Genomic DNA, 13,732 nt, shown 5'->3' on the forward strand with positions numbered 1-13,732 from the left:
CCCGCTCCCGCGCATGGAGCGGCGGCGCGCGCCCCCCGCCGCCCCCCGGTACGGCCGGCGCCGCTTCTGGGGCGCGCGGTACCGGCGGGAGGGCGCCGAGACACGCGAGTGGCTGGGGAGCCTCTCGCGGTTCCTCCCGCAGCTGGAGCCCGAGCTGCGCCCCGGTGACCGTATCCTCGTGCTCGGTACGTGCCCCGTGCCCGGTGTGCCCGGTGGAGGGCGGGCAGAGCGCGGGGTCCCGCCGGTGGATGCGCTGGCCACCAGGGGGCGGTGCGGCACGGCACCAAGCCGGTAGCGGGAGGTGCTCCCGGCCCGGCCGCGGCCGGGGGTGCGGGCGGGCGGGCGGCAGGGCGGGTATAACCGCCCCGTAATCCCACCTGCAGGCTGATCCGCCGCCGGCCCGGCGGGATTAGGCGGGTGTAATCACCGATCCTGTTAGCGGATCAGCCGCTGCCAGCTGCGCTTAATAGCTCCCAAATCCGCGCCCCCCCCGGAATCCCCCCTGTCACCCCGAGGAGCGGTCGAGCCTCGGCGGAGCGGCTCTGAGGGTAGGGCATGGGAGGGGGCGTCTCACAGTGTCCTGCTGGAGAGGGTGCTGTTCCCTGAGACATCCCTCTGTCCGTCCATCCAGGTTAAATCCCCCCTCCGAAACTGCACGTTCCCCTACTTTCCTACTGCAATTTCTCAGCAGCTTCTTAGAGAGCATGGCTGACTCCTGACCCACAGCACTGCTGGGGGAGGACCGGGAGCGCCTCCTGCCCCCTCCCTACCTCCAGCCTCTCCATCTATCCCACCCCAAGGTGTGGGGATCCAGTGTGCAAGGCTGCCCCAGGACAGGAGCCCAAAGCACCCATCTGACAGGATGGGGGTAATTAATAAATATCCCAACACTCACTAACTGGCATCAAAGCAATGACCTGCCCCTCTCCAGCAGCCCCAGCCCACCCACCCATGCCCTTTCCTGGGTCCAGAGGAATAGATCTGGTCCAGGTGCCAGCCCCCCTCCATGGGCATCCCCATCCCCATGGTGAGCTGTGCCCCCCACAGGCTGTGGCAACAGTGCCCTGAGCCACGACCTGCACAAGCTGGGCTACACCGACGTCACCAGCATCGACTTTTCCCCCGCCTGCATCGCCGCCATGCGCGCCCGCTGCGCCCGCTGCTGCCCCGGCCTGCGCTGGGCCGTCATGGACATCCGCGCCCTCGCCTTCCCGGACGCCTCCTTCGATGTGGTGCTGGAGAAGGGCACCCTCGACGTGCTCATGGTGGAGGAAACCGACCCCTGGGATGTCTCGCCCCAGGCAGCTGCCTCGATGCGCCGGGTGCTGGAGGAGGTACGGAGTGGGGGGAGCTGAGCAGGGGGCAGAGGGTGGTTCCTCACCCCTCTTTGGGGTGGGGGAAGGTGCCGAGTGCCTTCTCGCAGCCCTGCTTCTCTGTGGGTGCCCCAGCCAGTGGTTCTGCTCTGCCAACTGGTGCAACCCCCTCAGCTATGCTGCAGGGGGACACCTGGGGGGCTCCCAGCACCCCTGGGGGTTGGGAGACCCCACTCTCATCCCCCAGCACCTCCTCTGCAAGGAGGTGGATGGAGCAGATTGTGTCCCTGGGTCCTGTTGCGGGAGTGGATAGCCCCTGTCTTTATTTGCACCTTAAGTATGAAGAGTTGGCAGGAACAATGAGCTCCAGCCAAGCGTGGGTGGCAGCAGGGGACCTGGGGGGACAAGCTGAGGTGGCCTTGCCTGCCCAGGGCAAGGTGACAACCATGGGGCTGTGACGAGCTCTCACCCCGCCCCAGCTTCGATCTCCTTAGCCGGGGTCCCCATCATCTGGTCTGGGGTTGCCATGGCAACTCCCGTCAGCATCGACAGGGCCATGGCGTTGCCACGGGGACGGGCGATGCCTCGGGGCCCCGTTAATTGGCAGCCGTGGAGACAGGGAGCGGATTGAACCTGCCCCGGCACTGGGGTGCAGGTCCTGACAACCTCCCCCACCCTGCGGGAAGAACCGGCAGGATAATGAATTGCTGTGCCTGCCTGGCACCCTGGGGTGCAGACACAGAGTGCTGGGAGGGTGCTCATGGCTGTTGACACCCCCTCATCCTCTCTTGTCTCACTGAGCCCGGGAGGGAGTGGGACCCCCAGCAGGGCAACGGGGCTGTGCTCACCATCCATGCCCTGCACTCCCTGCCAGCTCTGCTGCCTGTCCTTGTCATTTTGCCAAACGGCAGGGATTTAATTTTCCCTTTTTTTTTTTCCCTTTTTAATCCCCTGCTCAATCCCTGCCCTCCCCCAGCATCGCTGGGTACAAGCCTCCACCCGCGGCCAGTCCCTGCTGTCCTCATCCCCAGGGGTATTTGCTGGGTGTTCCCACTGGCTCACTGCTTTGGGGGTCCCTTCAAAGGGGTCTGGCCATGGCATCTCCCTTCCTGTCCCCATCCCGTTTCTTGTGGGGGGTTCACAGCTTCTGTCTTGCTCTTGCTCTCTCTGGGGAGGGGATGTAAGGACCCGAAAATCCACCCTGCCTGTGGGGACTCCCCAGGGATACCCCATCCCGGCAATCCGGGGGCAGCGAGTATGGCAGGCACCGGAGTGGGGAGCAGCCCCCGCAGCCCCCTCTCCCCCCCCACCAGGCTCTGGCTGGCGGATGGAAAGGTTTCCTGTTCCCGTCTCTAAGCAACGGCAGTTATTGCTCTATTAACGAGGGATGGGATGCGGACATGCGGGATGCCTTGCTCGGCTCCAGCCGGAGATCCCTGCCTACCCCCAGCCCCGGGGACCCCCCTCCCCACCCATTGGTTGGGAAGCTCTGGGGTCTTCCCAGGGCAGATTTTCAAGCACTTCCCAGGAGGGATGCTGAGCTGGGTGCCCGGGGAGGGATGCAGGGACCTTCCCCTTTTCCTGGCCAAAACCACTAAGGTTTAGTACAAAATCCACTGCTGCAGCAGGGGAGGACACGCAGGCTGCCTGTCCCCTCTGTCCCTGGCCCCAGCCAGTGCTGAGCTGTGGAGCTTCCCAGCAGGATTAAAACAGAGCTTGGGAAACCCCCCACTTGGCCCCCAGCCCTCTCCCCTGCAGCGGTGACTCTCTGCCCTTGCCGGGGGGGTCTGGGGGTGTCCCCGCCTGGGGCAGGGTGGCCGGGGGGGGGACCTGGCCACCCGCCCGCCTCGGGCAGTGCCTTTGCATGCAGAGCACGCGGGCGCTGGCCGTAAAAGCCTTTTGACATTGGATAAAGCCAAGCAAGAAAATTGATGTTCTTTTCCATCCTGTTAACGGGGCTTAATTCCAGCAGGGAGAAAATGGTGATTAAAAGGGTTGAATCCTTTCCCATCAAACACCCCTTGCCCTCCCCCCTCAGATTCTGGGTATTGGCGGGGGGGTGGTACTGGGTGCCTCAGAAAGGGGTGGGTGGGATGGGCATCCCATGCTGTGCTGAGGGTCCCCTGTGCCCAGGAGGGTAAAGCTTTTACCCATGACAGGGTTGGCTTTCCATGCTGTCTTCTGTGGGCAGGGGTGAAGCGTTTTGGGGCATGGGGACCCCATTCCTTATTGCCACGGGGCTGTGGGTGATCTGGGGGAAGGTCAGAACTGGGGATGTGTGTCCTGGACGGTCAAGGTTAAGACAGCGGATTTGGGGGTGCAGTGGGAGAGTTTGAGGGGGGGATCTTTAGCAGATGGTGCTGGAAGTCCCTGGAATTGGAGCCAAAGGGGCAAACCTCACTGTGTCCCCACACCCCATCCTGGGGGTTCTTCCACCACAGGTGAGCCGGGTCCTGCGCCCTGGGGGCTGCTTCCTCTCCATCACCTTCGCCCAGCCCCACTTCCGCAAGCCCCACTATGCCCAGGAGGCCTTTGGCTGGTCCCTGCGCCACACCGCCTGCGGGGACGGGGACGCCGGTGCCTTCCACTACTTCCTCTACATCATGCGCAAGGGGCAGCCCCTGGACCCCCGTGATGTGGCCTTGGGATGCCGCCTGCACCAGCCCCCCTCGCCCCCTTCCCCACCACCGCCCTCCGCCCCCCCAGACGACGACGAGGACTACCTCCTTGCCATCCAGCTGTGACTCTGGGGGCTTCCCCGACCTCCCCACACCCAACAAAGCCTTAAGCTTGCTCCATCTTCACAGGTGGGGGATGGGGAACCAGTGTATCCCCCCCGAAAGCTGCCCAGTGATGTGAGTAATGGGGGGGTTGGCCTCCTCCCGGGGGGCAGCGGGATGCTCCGGTGATGCTGTGCTCCCTCCCTGGCCTTTCCTCGCCTGGCTGGAGAGCAGCCAGGACTCCGGGCTTTGCGGCCGGTAATGAAACCAAATCGGGTTTAATTCCACCCATCCATCTTGCGGGGAGTGGCTCCCTGCCCCCCCATCCCTTCCCCTCGGCACAGGCAGCTAGGCTGAGGGCAGAATGGGGATGCTGGCACTGGGTACAGGGAGGTGCTCCCTGCTTAACACCCCCACCCCATCGAGCACCAGGACTCCTGCCCCAGCCTCCTTGGCTCTGGGGGTGTGCAAGGACACTGTGTCCTTGTCACCCCCAGCCAGGTGGTGGGAGGTCTAGGATGGGATGTGCCAGCATGGGGCAGGGAGCACCACGGGGCACGCAGGGCGGCACATCTGCCCCTGTACCCGTCCATCCCCACTCTTTGGCTGTGGTGACAGCCCCAGTGTGCTGCACACGCCTGGCCCACATCTGCCCGTGCCTTGGGGCCAGCAGTGCGGTGACAGGCGTGCCACCGTGTGCTGGCAGGGCTGGCTGCGCGTGGGTGCCGGCGTGGCAGGTATATGGGTGCTGCCAGGGTTGTCACCAGGGGCTCTCTGGGCACCAATGCTCCCTGAAGGGGGCACAGGGGAGCCCTCCCCGGTGGGGCAGCGGTGACAGACCACAGAGGCACCAGCTGCTGGGCTGCTGTTCCTGCACAAAGGTGTAAGTGCCTCAGCTGGTGGCTCCCCCCGCACCAGGAACCAGTGAAGGGGTCTGGGGTCAACACCTCACCACCCCCACCCGTGCTGCAGGCACCCCAAAAACCAGCTGGCAACACAGAGGGACAAAAAGGAACAGGAAGCTGCCGGCCTCACCTCGGTACATGAATGTATTTTATTCATCGCATTTTGTTCACCAGTACAGTGAAAAATGGCATTTAAATTTACAATGGATCATTCGTAGAACATCATGACACAAGTATTTTTTTTCTTTTTTTTTTGTGGTTTTTTCCTCAGGTGTTTTTTTTTTTTTTTTGTGGTTTGTTTTTTTTTTTTTTTTTTGCGTCGTTGTCTCCATAAATGCCACTCGTAGGTTATTGAAAAAGATGATGAGTTTCTCATGCACATCAGAACCCCCCGAGAAGCTTCTTAAAAAATAAAATTAAATTAAAGTACAAAATTAAAAACAACGACTCAGGACAGTCCCTGCCCTCCCCACTTCCCTCCCGGCCCCACCACCCTCAAGTGAGGGGCAGTGCTGGGACCCCCCAGCACCTGCAGCCGGCCCCGGTGGGCTCTGCCCCGGTGCTGCGTGGAGGGGGCTGCAGCGGCTGGTGGTGCTGCTAAACCCTCCGGTGCTCCTGCTGCTGGCAGGGGGTCAGGCCAGGGGTCCCTGCTCTCCTCCCTGCTCCTTTCGCTTTCCTTGTGCTCCCTCCATCACTCTGGCCCCCATCTATTTCTTCCCTTCGTTTTTTTCTTCTTTTTTTGTCTTTTTTTTTCTTATGGAAAAAAATATGAACCTTTTTTTTGTTGTTGTTTGTTTTGTTTGTTTTTGTTTGTTTTCCTGATGCGGTTACTTCAACATCTCAACGTCAGCAGATCGTTTTTAACAAAGATTCGGATATAAAAATACAAATATGAGGAGTTTCTGTTTAAAAAGAAGCGTGCCGGAGTGGTGGGGCTGACCCTCGGCCCCCGGGCCGGCCGCCCGGGCCACCAAGCTCATGCAAAAAACGATGGAGCAAAAAATGTCTCTGGACAGCAGCGCTCCCCCAGTGCTCGTGGGGCTGGGTCGCCCCGGGATTCGGGGACCCTCCGCCAAGGAGGATGGGGGGGACGCGCCGCGGAGCAGGGGGCTGGACCCCTTCCCCGGGGAGGGGGGGTCCTCGCCCAGCGTGGGAGGCTCGGCGGGTTGTCCCAGCCCCGGGGGGAGGCGGAGGGGTAAAGTGCATGGCTCGGGGGGGGGTGGTGGTGGCTGCAGGGCCCCCCCCCGGGCCGGGAGGGGGGCAGCGGGCATGGCCTCCCCCTCCTCGTCGGCGGTCCAGCCAGCATGCGGGGCGGCGGGCTGGAGCGGGGCTCGGCCGGCGGGTCCTGGCGGCGGGTCCCGGCTTACACCCCCGGCGGCGACTTCTCCGTCATGCCCTTGAGCACCTCGTCTATCCGGTCATCCTCGATCACCACTGCGGGGACAGGCGGGGGGCGCGTGGGCGAGGGGACGCGTCAGTCGCTGTCCCCCCACCCCCCCGGCTCTCACGCCGCTCGGGCTCCAGGTGTGCCCCCCAGATGCTGAGGAGCGGGGCAAAGGGGGTTCAAGTGGGTGCAATGAGGGTCAAGGAGGGGGTATCACCCTTCCCCCGCCCAGCTTGGTTAGGGGCAGCATCCCTCCCTGCAGCCAGCCGGCTGCCTCTGGATGTGTGGTTGGGGAAGTGGGGGGGCAGGAATAGACCAGGAAGGACCCCCCCCTCCTCTCTGCGGCAGGCGCTGATGAGAGCAACAGGACTGGAATGGGTAATGACCCAGCGGGGGGAGCACCGCCTGCTCGGCGGGGGTGGCAGCCAGACCCCCGTCAGCATCGCCCGCTGCACAGGACACCCACCCCCACCACCGGCATCACAGGTGAGGGAGCCGGACAGTCCCCCACTAGCACGGCGGGCTGCACGGACCCCCACCATCAGCATCACCATGGAAGGCTGAACAGCTCCCTTGTCATCGCCACCTTCCAGAGAGCCCCCTCTCAGCATCACCCACTGGGCAGCCCCCTCCCGACTATCAACATCACCGGTGGGAGGCCGGACAGACCCCCATCAGCATCACCGTCAGGGGGCTACACACACACACACCCGCTCCAACATGATGGGCTCGGCAGGTGCCTCCCATCACCATCGCTCTGGGGGGTGGAGGACAGACCCCCCCTACCCCAACATCACTACCGGTCTGTAACCCCTCATCACCCCCCTGGGGGAAAATTGACCAGACACCCCCCACCTGTCGCCAGCATCACTGGGAGAGCATCCAGACCCCCAAACACCACGGAGGGAGAACCATTACCTCCCTCCCCCACGTCCCCCCCCGCCCCGTCCCTGGAGGGGACTGCTAGACCCAACCTCCACCACCACAAAGGGGGGCAGTGGAGCAGGCAGTGGCTCTCCCCTCTGCGGGGCTGGGGTTTATTTGTGCTGGGGCGGGGGGAGCTCTTCCCCCCACCGCCATTGCCCCTGCAGCTCAAGGAGGGGTGTTTGCCTATGGAGGTCCCCCAAGTAGGCAGGATGGGGGGCTGCAGGAAAAGTGGGGGCCATTCTTGAGGGTTCACAAAGCATCAGAGAGGATCGACAGTGACAGATCAGGGTGCACGGGGAGGGGGGGCATTTATTTGGGTCCTGGTGGAAGCAAGGGAGACGCTGATGGGGGTCTCTGCAGCAGGCAGTAAAGTGGGGAGGGCAGGACATGGGTTCATGGAGTCCTGGGGGGACAGTAAAGCAGGGGAGTGTGGGGGTGGGTGTTTGTTGATCAGCATTGCTGGAGGCTTTTGATGGGGTCTCTGCGGCAGGCAGGCAGAAATGTGGAGGGAGAGAGGTTTAGGGGGCTAGGGAGGCTGTTCCTGGTGACGATGGGGAGGAGAGCAGGGGCTTATTTACAGGGAATGAGAGGGGGGCAGTCCCAGGGGTACTGAGGAGAAGTTCCGGGGGGTCCCGGGGGCACTGTGGGGGCAGCCCCAGGGATGCTTGGGGGCAGTCCCAGGGGTACTGAGGAGAAGTTCCGGGGGGTCCCGGGGGCACTGTGGGGGTAGCCCCAGGGATGCCTGGGGACAGTCCCAGGGGCAGCCCTCAGGGAGGCTGAAGGGTAATCCCGGGGGGAGTCCCGAGATGGGGGTAGCTTGTGGGACAGCACTGGGGGGAAACAGTGTTTGGAGCAGGGAGTGGGGGAGCCTGTGGTTTTATGGCAGTGGCTGCTGTCAGTCGCAGAGCTGGGAGCTCTCAGGATTGCTGGGGGGCAGCGCCGGAGTTGATGTAAGGCAGAGATGGAGATTCTGGGGATGCAGGGGGCAGTGCTGGGGATACTGGGGGAGCAGTGTTGGGGATGCTGTGGGGCAGTGCCAGGGGCGGCAGGTGACAGTGCTGGGGATGCAAGGCAGAGCTGGGAGTCGCAGGGATGCTGTGGGGCAGTGCTGGGGATGTAAGAGCCGGTGTCAGGGGTACCGGAGATGCCGTGGGGCAGTGCTGGGGATGTTGCAGGGCAGAGACCGGCAGAACCAGGGCAGGATCGGGGGTCCTGGGGATGTTGTGGGGTGATGTCGGGGGGTGGCCAGGGATGCACTGCCCAGTGCCGGGAACGCTTGGGATGCAAGGGTAGAATCGCGGATCCTGGGGATGCTGTGGGGCAGTGCTGGGGATGCAAGGGCCAGTGCTGGGGATGCCGGGGAGCAGCGCTGGGTGTGCCAGGGCAGAGCCAGGGATGCTGCAGGGCAGAGCCGGGGATTCCAGGGCAGAGCCGGGGATGCAAGGACAGATCCGGGGATGCCGTGAGGCAGCGTCGGGGATGCAGGAGGCAGTGCCGGGGGTGCCGGGGATGCTGCAGAGCAGATGCAGGGGTCCCGGGGATGCCATAGGGCAGCGCCGGGGATGCAGGAGTCAGCACCAGGGATGAAAGGACAGATCCGAGGGGCTCGGGGATGCCGTGGGGGAGCGCCGGGGAGGCAGGAGACAGCGCCGGAGATGCCAGGGATGCTGCAGGGCAAATTCGGGGGTCCCGGGACAAAGCCAGGGATGCTTCAGGGCAGATCCAGGGGTCCCGGGGATGTCGTGGGGCTGAGGCGGGGGTCGGGAGGGCAAAGGTGGGGGTCGGGCGGTACCTCTCTTGGCGCGGCCGATCTGTCCCAGCTTGGGGGGCCGCTTGCCCTGGTTGCCCGCGAAGAAGGCGTTGGTGTCCTGCAGGCGGCAGCTGAAGGGCAGCTCCCCCGCCTCGGGCTCGGCGCCGTAGCGGCCCACCTTGTCCTCGCCGTAGGGAAGCACCTGCGACATGGCGGGGCCGAGCGGGCCGAGCCGCGCCGCGCCGAGCCGGGAGCCGGTCTGCGGCGGCGGCGGCGGCGGCGGGGAGGAAACCCGGGCGGAAGGATGAAGTCATGCATCCGGGGGGAGCGGGGACCCCCCCGGCGGGGGGCGGCTCCGGAGCGCCGCGGCCCGGCCCGGCTCGACCAGGACAGAGTCGAGGGACCCCCTGGGTCGGTGCCCAGTGCCCGCCCGGTTGGGATGGGGACCTTCCCAGCCCGCCTTACCAGCCCCTGCCCCGGCCCCAGCACAGGGTGGTACCCCCGGCACAGCCTGGCTGAGGCGGTCGGCCCGACTCGGGCATGCCCTCAACCACGGGGTGCTCCTATGGAGAGGGGAGCCCTTGGCACAGCCGGGTACCCCCGGGTCAGACAGCTGAGGACCACCAGACACAGCTGGTGCATAGAGGTGATGACAAAAAGATCCCCCAACACCCTTCTCCAACCCATCAGCTTCCTGCAGCCCAGAAGGCTCAACCCCTCAGAATCCAAGGCCAGCTCCCACCCCGGGTCTCCCCAGCCAGGCTATCCCCAGCCCACTGCTTGTGTCTCTTGGCCTACATCCATCCAGGCACCGTCTCCTGCAGGCTCCCTGTGTTGGGATCCCCCTTTGGAGCCACACCGGTCCTGCCCCAACTCCTACCAATCCCCTTAACTCCCCACGTGTGGGTCTCTGCACATGCATGTGGACGTATTTGTACACATCTTCCCACTGCATGTCTTTGCAGAAGTGCAGGGGCACACAGGTGTGATTCTGCAGGCACCTGTGAGTGTGGCCACGTGGGGACTGTGCCCCAGGACGCCCCGTGTTACATGGCTTGGCCCTTCCCTGTGGACAAGGGGAAGCGCCATCCCCTGTGGGTACCTGCTATGGGTAAGCAAGGAGTGACCCCATTATCTCAGCAGAGCCCCATTCACATCTGTTCTACACACCTCTGTCCCAGGCCCACCCTGGTGCTATCCTTCTGCGTTTTTCACTAGGCAGTGATTTTACTAATTGGCATCAGTGGTCCTGATCAGCCTCAGCTGGGATCCCCCCCATTCAGGTCACCTGGGGCTAGGGTGCTATTTAAGCTCAGGCTGAGGCTGGTTTGTCTTTCCTGAGCCTTGGGTACAATCCTGACCCCTGGATCAGGGGATGATAATGACTGTGGATGCTTGGAGAGGACCACCCTGCCTTGGAGCAGCACTGTTCCTGTTGCTCCCTCACATCTGGGCCTCACTGCTCATGTGGGGATCCTGGGTTGCAGCTAAGCCAGAGCCCTGTATGGAAATGGCACTTGCCAGCCCCAGAGCAGACCTATGAGAATGTCATGAGGGTTGAGGGGGGTTTTACAGACAGGCCTGTGGTTCATCTCTCTGTGCCAGCATTCCCATGGCCTGAGATCCTTTCAAAAGGTGCTGCAGAAGGGCATCAGCTAGAATGGTCCATGACAGTGGGCAGGTACTTCTATTTTGGGAAGGCTCAGCCATGCTTTTACCTTTGTGTCTGGCTCTGCAGAATGTTGGTCCCTGCTGTCCCCTACCAGAGCCAGGTCAGGGCAGTGGTGCCCACTCTCCTGGCAAAGAAATGCCTTTATTCCTGCCTTTGCTGGGGAACCAGGTTGAACTTTTTCATGTGAAGGCTTCTGCTCCCTATGAAAAGTGCCTGGGAAAATAGGCAAGAGGCCCACGCTGAGATGTGGCCTGCTTTTCCCATCGCTGAGCCCACGTGCCACTGCCCGTGGGCAGGGACCGGCAGGCCGTGGCACGCGCGGGGCCGGGGGCGAGCGAGAAGAGGAGCAGATGGGTTGTATGGGATGTGAGTGGCACCGGTGCAGCACTCCAGGAGGGTTTCCAGCCTGGCAGGCTGCTGGGGAGAGGCTGGAAAGGGGTCACCCTGGGAATGGCCCTGCTTATCCCACACCTGTATCTGTTACAGTGCCTTGCACTCAGGGGAGCTGCTTGGCTTGGCTATGGGGTGGGGGACGCTCTGCAGGGCTGCCTGGGATTTGGGGTGTGGGAAGGACCCTCCGCCCATCCCAGGCAGGAGGAGGGCTGGATTTGTGCCAGCACAGCTGGGCTGTCGGTGGGACATGGCAGTGCTGTGTCACACATCCCTGGGCAGAGGGGGAAGGTACCAGGGACCTGAACGTGGGTGAGTGGACAGTGGGATGCATGAGGGACCCCCCTCATCTCCTGCCATTGCAGATAGCATCCCCACTGGTGAACCTGACAGAGCACCCTCCTTCCCCTGGCTCTCATCCCACCTTCGTTATCCGCCTTTTAGCAGGCACGTAATCTCCTTTCTCGCTTCCTTTGCAGCCTTTTGTCCGACACAAAGCCAACTGCAGCAGGAAAAAGGAGCTGTGGGAGTGGGAAGCAGGTGGTTCTTCCTGCCCTGGTTCCTTAAACCTGGGGAGTAGCCCCTGAACTGGGACACCATGGGGGTCATGCAAGGGCTGGGGGCCAGCCACGCCACCCAGGGTGGATATGGGGCTGGGCAGGGGCATGGGGCCGGATCCTGGCTGCAGTGGGTCTGGCAGAGGAGGTTGTGCTGCATTGCCTGCACTTGGATGATGCTCACTGGTGGCTGCCAGGCCCCAGCCCCACATCTGGATGCTTCCCCTGAGCCCTGTGCCCTTGGTGGGCATCGGGGTGCCTCCTCCAGGTGCTGTGATGGAGGTGAGGGGTTTTCCTGCAGTCACTGGTGCTTAAAGTGGTTCTACAGTGGAAAATCACCCTGTGTGTGTGCAAGTGGCTTGTGGTGGGACATGTCATGTTCCGCTGGGGCCCCTGGGCAGCTGGTGTTGGATTGGATGGTAGCGCCTGGTGGTCCCCAAGGCAGGCAGTTACTGGATGCCAGGGTGCTTGGAGGAGGTAGGAGGCATCAGCCACAGGATGTGAGGCTTCCTTAGCTGGAGGTCTGGGAAGCAGTCAGTGCTGTCACCCAGGGCGGGTGCCACAGGGCTGGGGGCTGCCGAGCCATGCCAGGAGGCTGGTGCGGGTACCTCCATCTGTGCTGCTTCGAGCCCTGCCAAGAAACATGAAATGGCACTTCTGCTCCACAGTGGTGGCAGCTGCAGCTTGGGGGCCCTATCCAAATGCCTGCTGCTGGCACTGCTGCTCTCCCTGAGCCCCCATGCTGGCGTGAGGGACTAGATCACTGGTAAGGCTGGGGATGTGCCCATCCCTGGCTGTTGCCACTGGATCTCAGTAGCCAAGGCCCAGGTAGGAATGCCGCTTTGTGTGCTGCCTTTGCCATGGTTTGGGTCTTTTGGGGGAGCAGAGACACACACCAGAGCTGGGTACAGGCAATGGGGATGGATAGCCATGTGGGACAGTGGTTGTGGTGACCCTTTGTCATCATGGTGAGGAGGTGATGGGGGACAGGCATCCTGCTTGGCAGCTGCCCCACAGGTGAGCCCAGGGCAAGTGGGCAAGGGTGGCATGTTCCTCATCTTCTGCTGTCCCTGCAGCTGCTGATGTGGGAAGATGAGGCGAAAAAGCCTTTCCTAGAGAGACAGCGCCCTTCCCAGGGAGGAAGAAGAGGTGGTCACTAGTGAGATGAGTTTGTCTGTCTTGGTGCACAGCCTGGAGTTTGGAAGAGGGTGCCCTGAGTGGGGTCCAATTGTGTCAGGGCAGGAGGATGGCACTGCTCCCATCCTTCACATGAGCTGCCTGGGGCACAGCTGTGATCTCAACATCTGAGCAGATGGAGCACTCTCAGCACGCTGCATGGGGCAGGGGTTTCACGGAGAGTCCCCTAACCAGACCTGAGGGTGATGGGGGAGAGCAGGAGGGTGGAGGCAGCCGACCCTGCTGGGCAAACAGCCCTGCTGGGGTGTGAGGCTCCATCCTCGCCTGTCACCACATCTCTGGTCACCATGACAACAGACAGGGAGACAGGCGGAGCAGGCTGGCAGCTCTGGGGGTGGGGCGGCGGGTGAAGGCCGCAGGCACGGGCTGGCACCCAGGGGGATCCTGGGGGAGGGCAGCTGTCAGGATGCCTTGGTCCTACATGTGGCCTGTGTGCTGGGGAGGGAGGCTGGGCAGCCCTTAGCCCAGGCACTGTGCGCTTCCTGCTGTCCTGCTCCAACCTGCCCCTGGGGGGCACACAGCGGGTTTCTCTGGGGGTGTGGGCACTGCAGCGCGTCTGGGCAGCCCCTGTGCCGGGGCTTTGGCACGGCGAGGCTCTGGCTGGCTGTGAGCTGATCGGGTGAGTCATACTGCCGCCCAGAGCCGTGCCAGGCAGGGCTGACAGCAGGGTCTGCAGCTGGGCCGCTGCCGGGCTGGTGGCCTCCCGAGGGTGGTGGAGACCACAGGGGAAAAGAGTAGGGCTGTGCCCAAGCACGGGGGGCGGCAACCTCCCTGTGTGTTGCCAGCACAGGGGATGTGCTCCCTGCCCCGGGCACCTCTGGGGGCAGAGGGAAGCGGGGGCGCAGGTCCCTCTCTACCTGTCCCATCCCCGGCTGGCTGCTGGGTCCTGGGGAACAAGAGGAGCAGTCTCTGGGAGC

General features: G+C 63.2%; 2 protein-coding genes across 2 annotated transcripts; one reads left to right on the forward strand and one right to left on the reverse strand.

Moving 5' to 3' along the window:
* The first annotated feature begins 4 nt into the window (after nucleotides 1-4).
* On the forward strand, nucleotides 5-5,778 carry EEF1AKMT4 (EEF1A lysine methyltransferase 4). The gene is made up of 3 exons (XM_050308160.1): nucleotides 5-185; nucleotides 1,048-1,334; nucleotides 3,755-5,778. The coding sequence occupies exons 1-3, from the start codon at nucleotides 14-16 to the stop codon at nucleotides 4,055-4,057; spliced, it is 762 nt and encodes a 253-aa protein (XP_050164117.1). The 5' UTR covers nucleotides 5-13; the 3' UTR covers nucleotides 4,058-5,778.
* CAMK2N2 (calcium/calmodulin dependent protein kinase II inhibitor 2) lies at nucleotides 5,070-9,288 on the reverse strand. Its single transcript, XM_050308161.1, has 2 exons — nucleotides 9,042-9,288; nucleotides 5,070-6,372 (listed from the first exon to the last, which is right to left on the reverse strand). Exons 1-2 carry the CDS (start codon nucleotides 9,208-9,210, stop codon nucleotides 6,302-6,304), a joined length of 240 nt encoding a protein of 79 aa, XP_050164118.1. The 5' UTR covers nucleotides 9,211-9,288; the 3' UTR covers nucleotides 5,070-6,301.
* Nucleotides 9,289-13,732: the final 4,444 nt, after the last annotated feature.

The sequence above is a fragment of the Myiozetetes cayanensis genome, unplaced genomic scaffold (assembly GCF_022539395.1).
Source record: "Myiozetetes cayanensis isolate MyiCay16 unplaced genomic scaffold, myiCay2020 scf13, whole genome shotgun sequence".
In the NCBI taxonomy this organism is placed as follows: Eukaryota; Metazoa; Chordata; class Aves; order Passeriformes; family Tyrannidae; genus Myiozetetes; species Myiozetetes cayanensis.

Bases quoted from the DNA above. Each gene is read 5' to 3' on its own strand.
- EEF1AKMT4 (XM_050308160.1), top strand. From the start codon at position 14: ATGGAGCGGCGGCGCGCGCCCCCCGCCGCCCCCCGGTACGGCCGGCGC. The intron at 186-1,047 runs GTACGTGCCCCG...TGCCCCCCACAG, and splicing joins TGACCGTATCCTCGTGCTCG to GCTGTGGCAACAGTGCCCTG. The intron at 1,335-3,754 runs GTACGGAGTGGG...CTTCCACCACAG, and splicing joins TGCGCCGGGTGCTGGAGGAG to GTGAGCCGGGTCCTGCGCCC.
- CAMK2N2 (XM_050308161.1), bottom strand. From the start codon at position 9,210: ATGTCGCAGGTGCTTCCCTACGGCGAGGACAAGGTGGGCCGCTACGGC. The intron at 6,373-9,041 runs GTACCGCCCGAC...CTGTCCCCGCAG, and splicing joins GATCGGCCGCGCCAAGAGAG to TGGTGATCGAGGATGACCGG.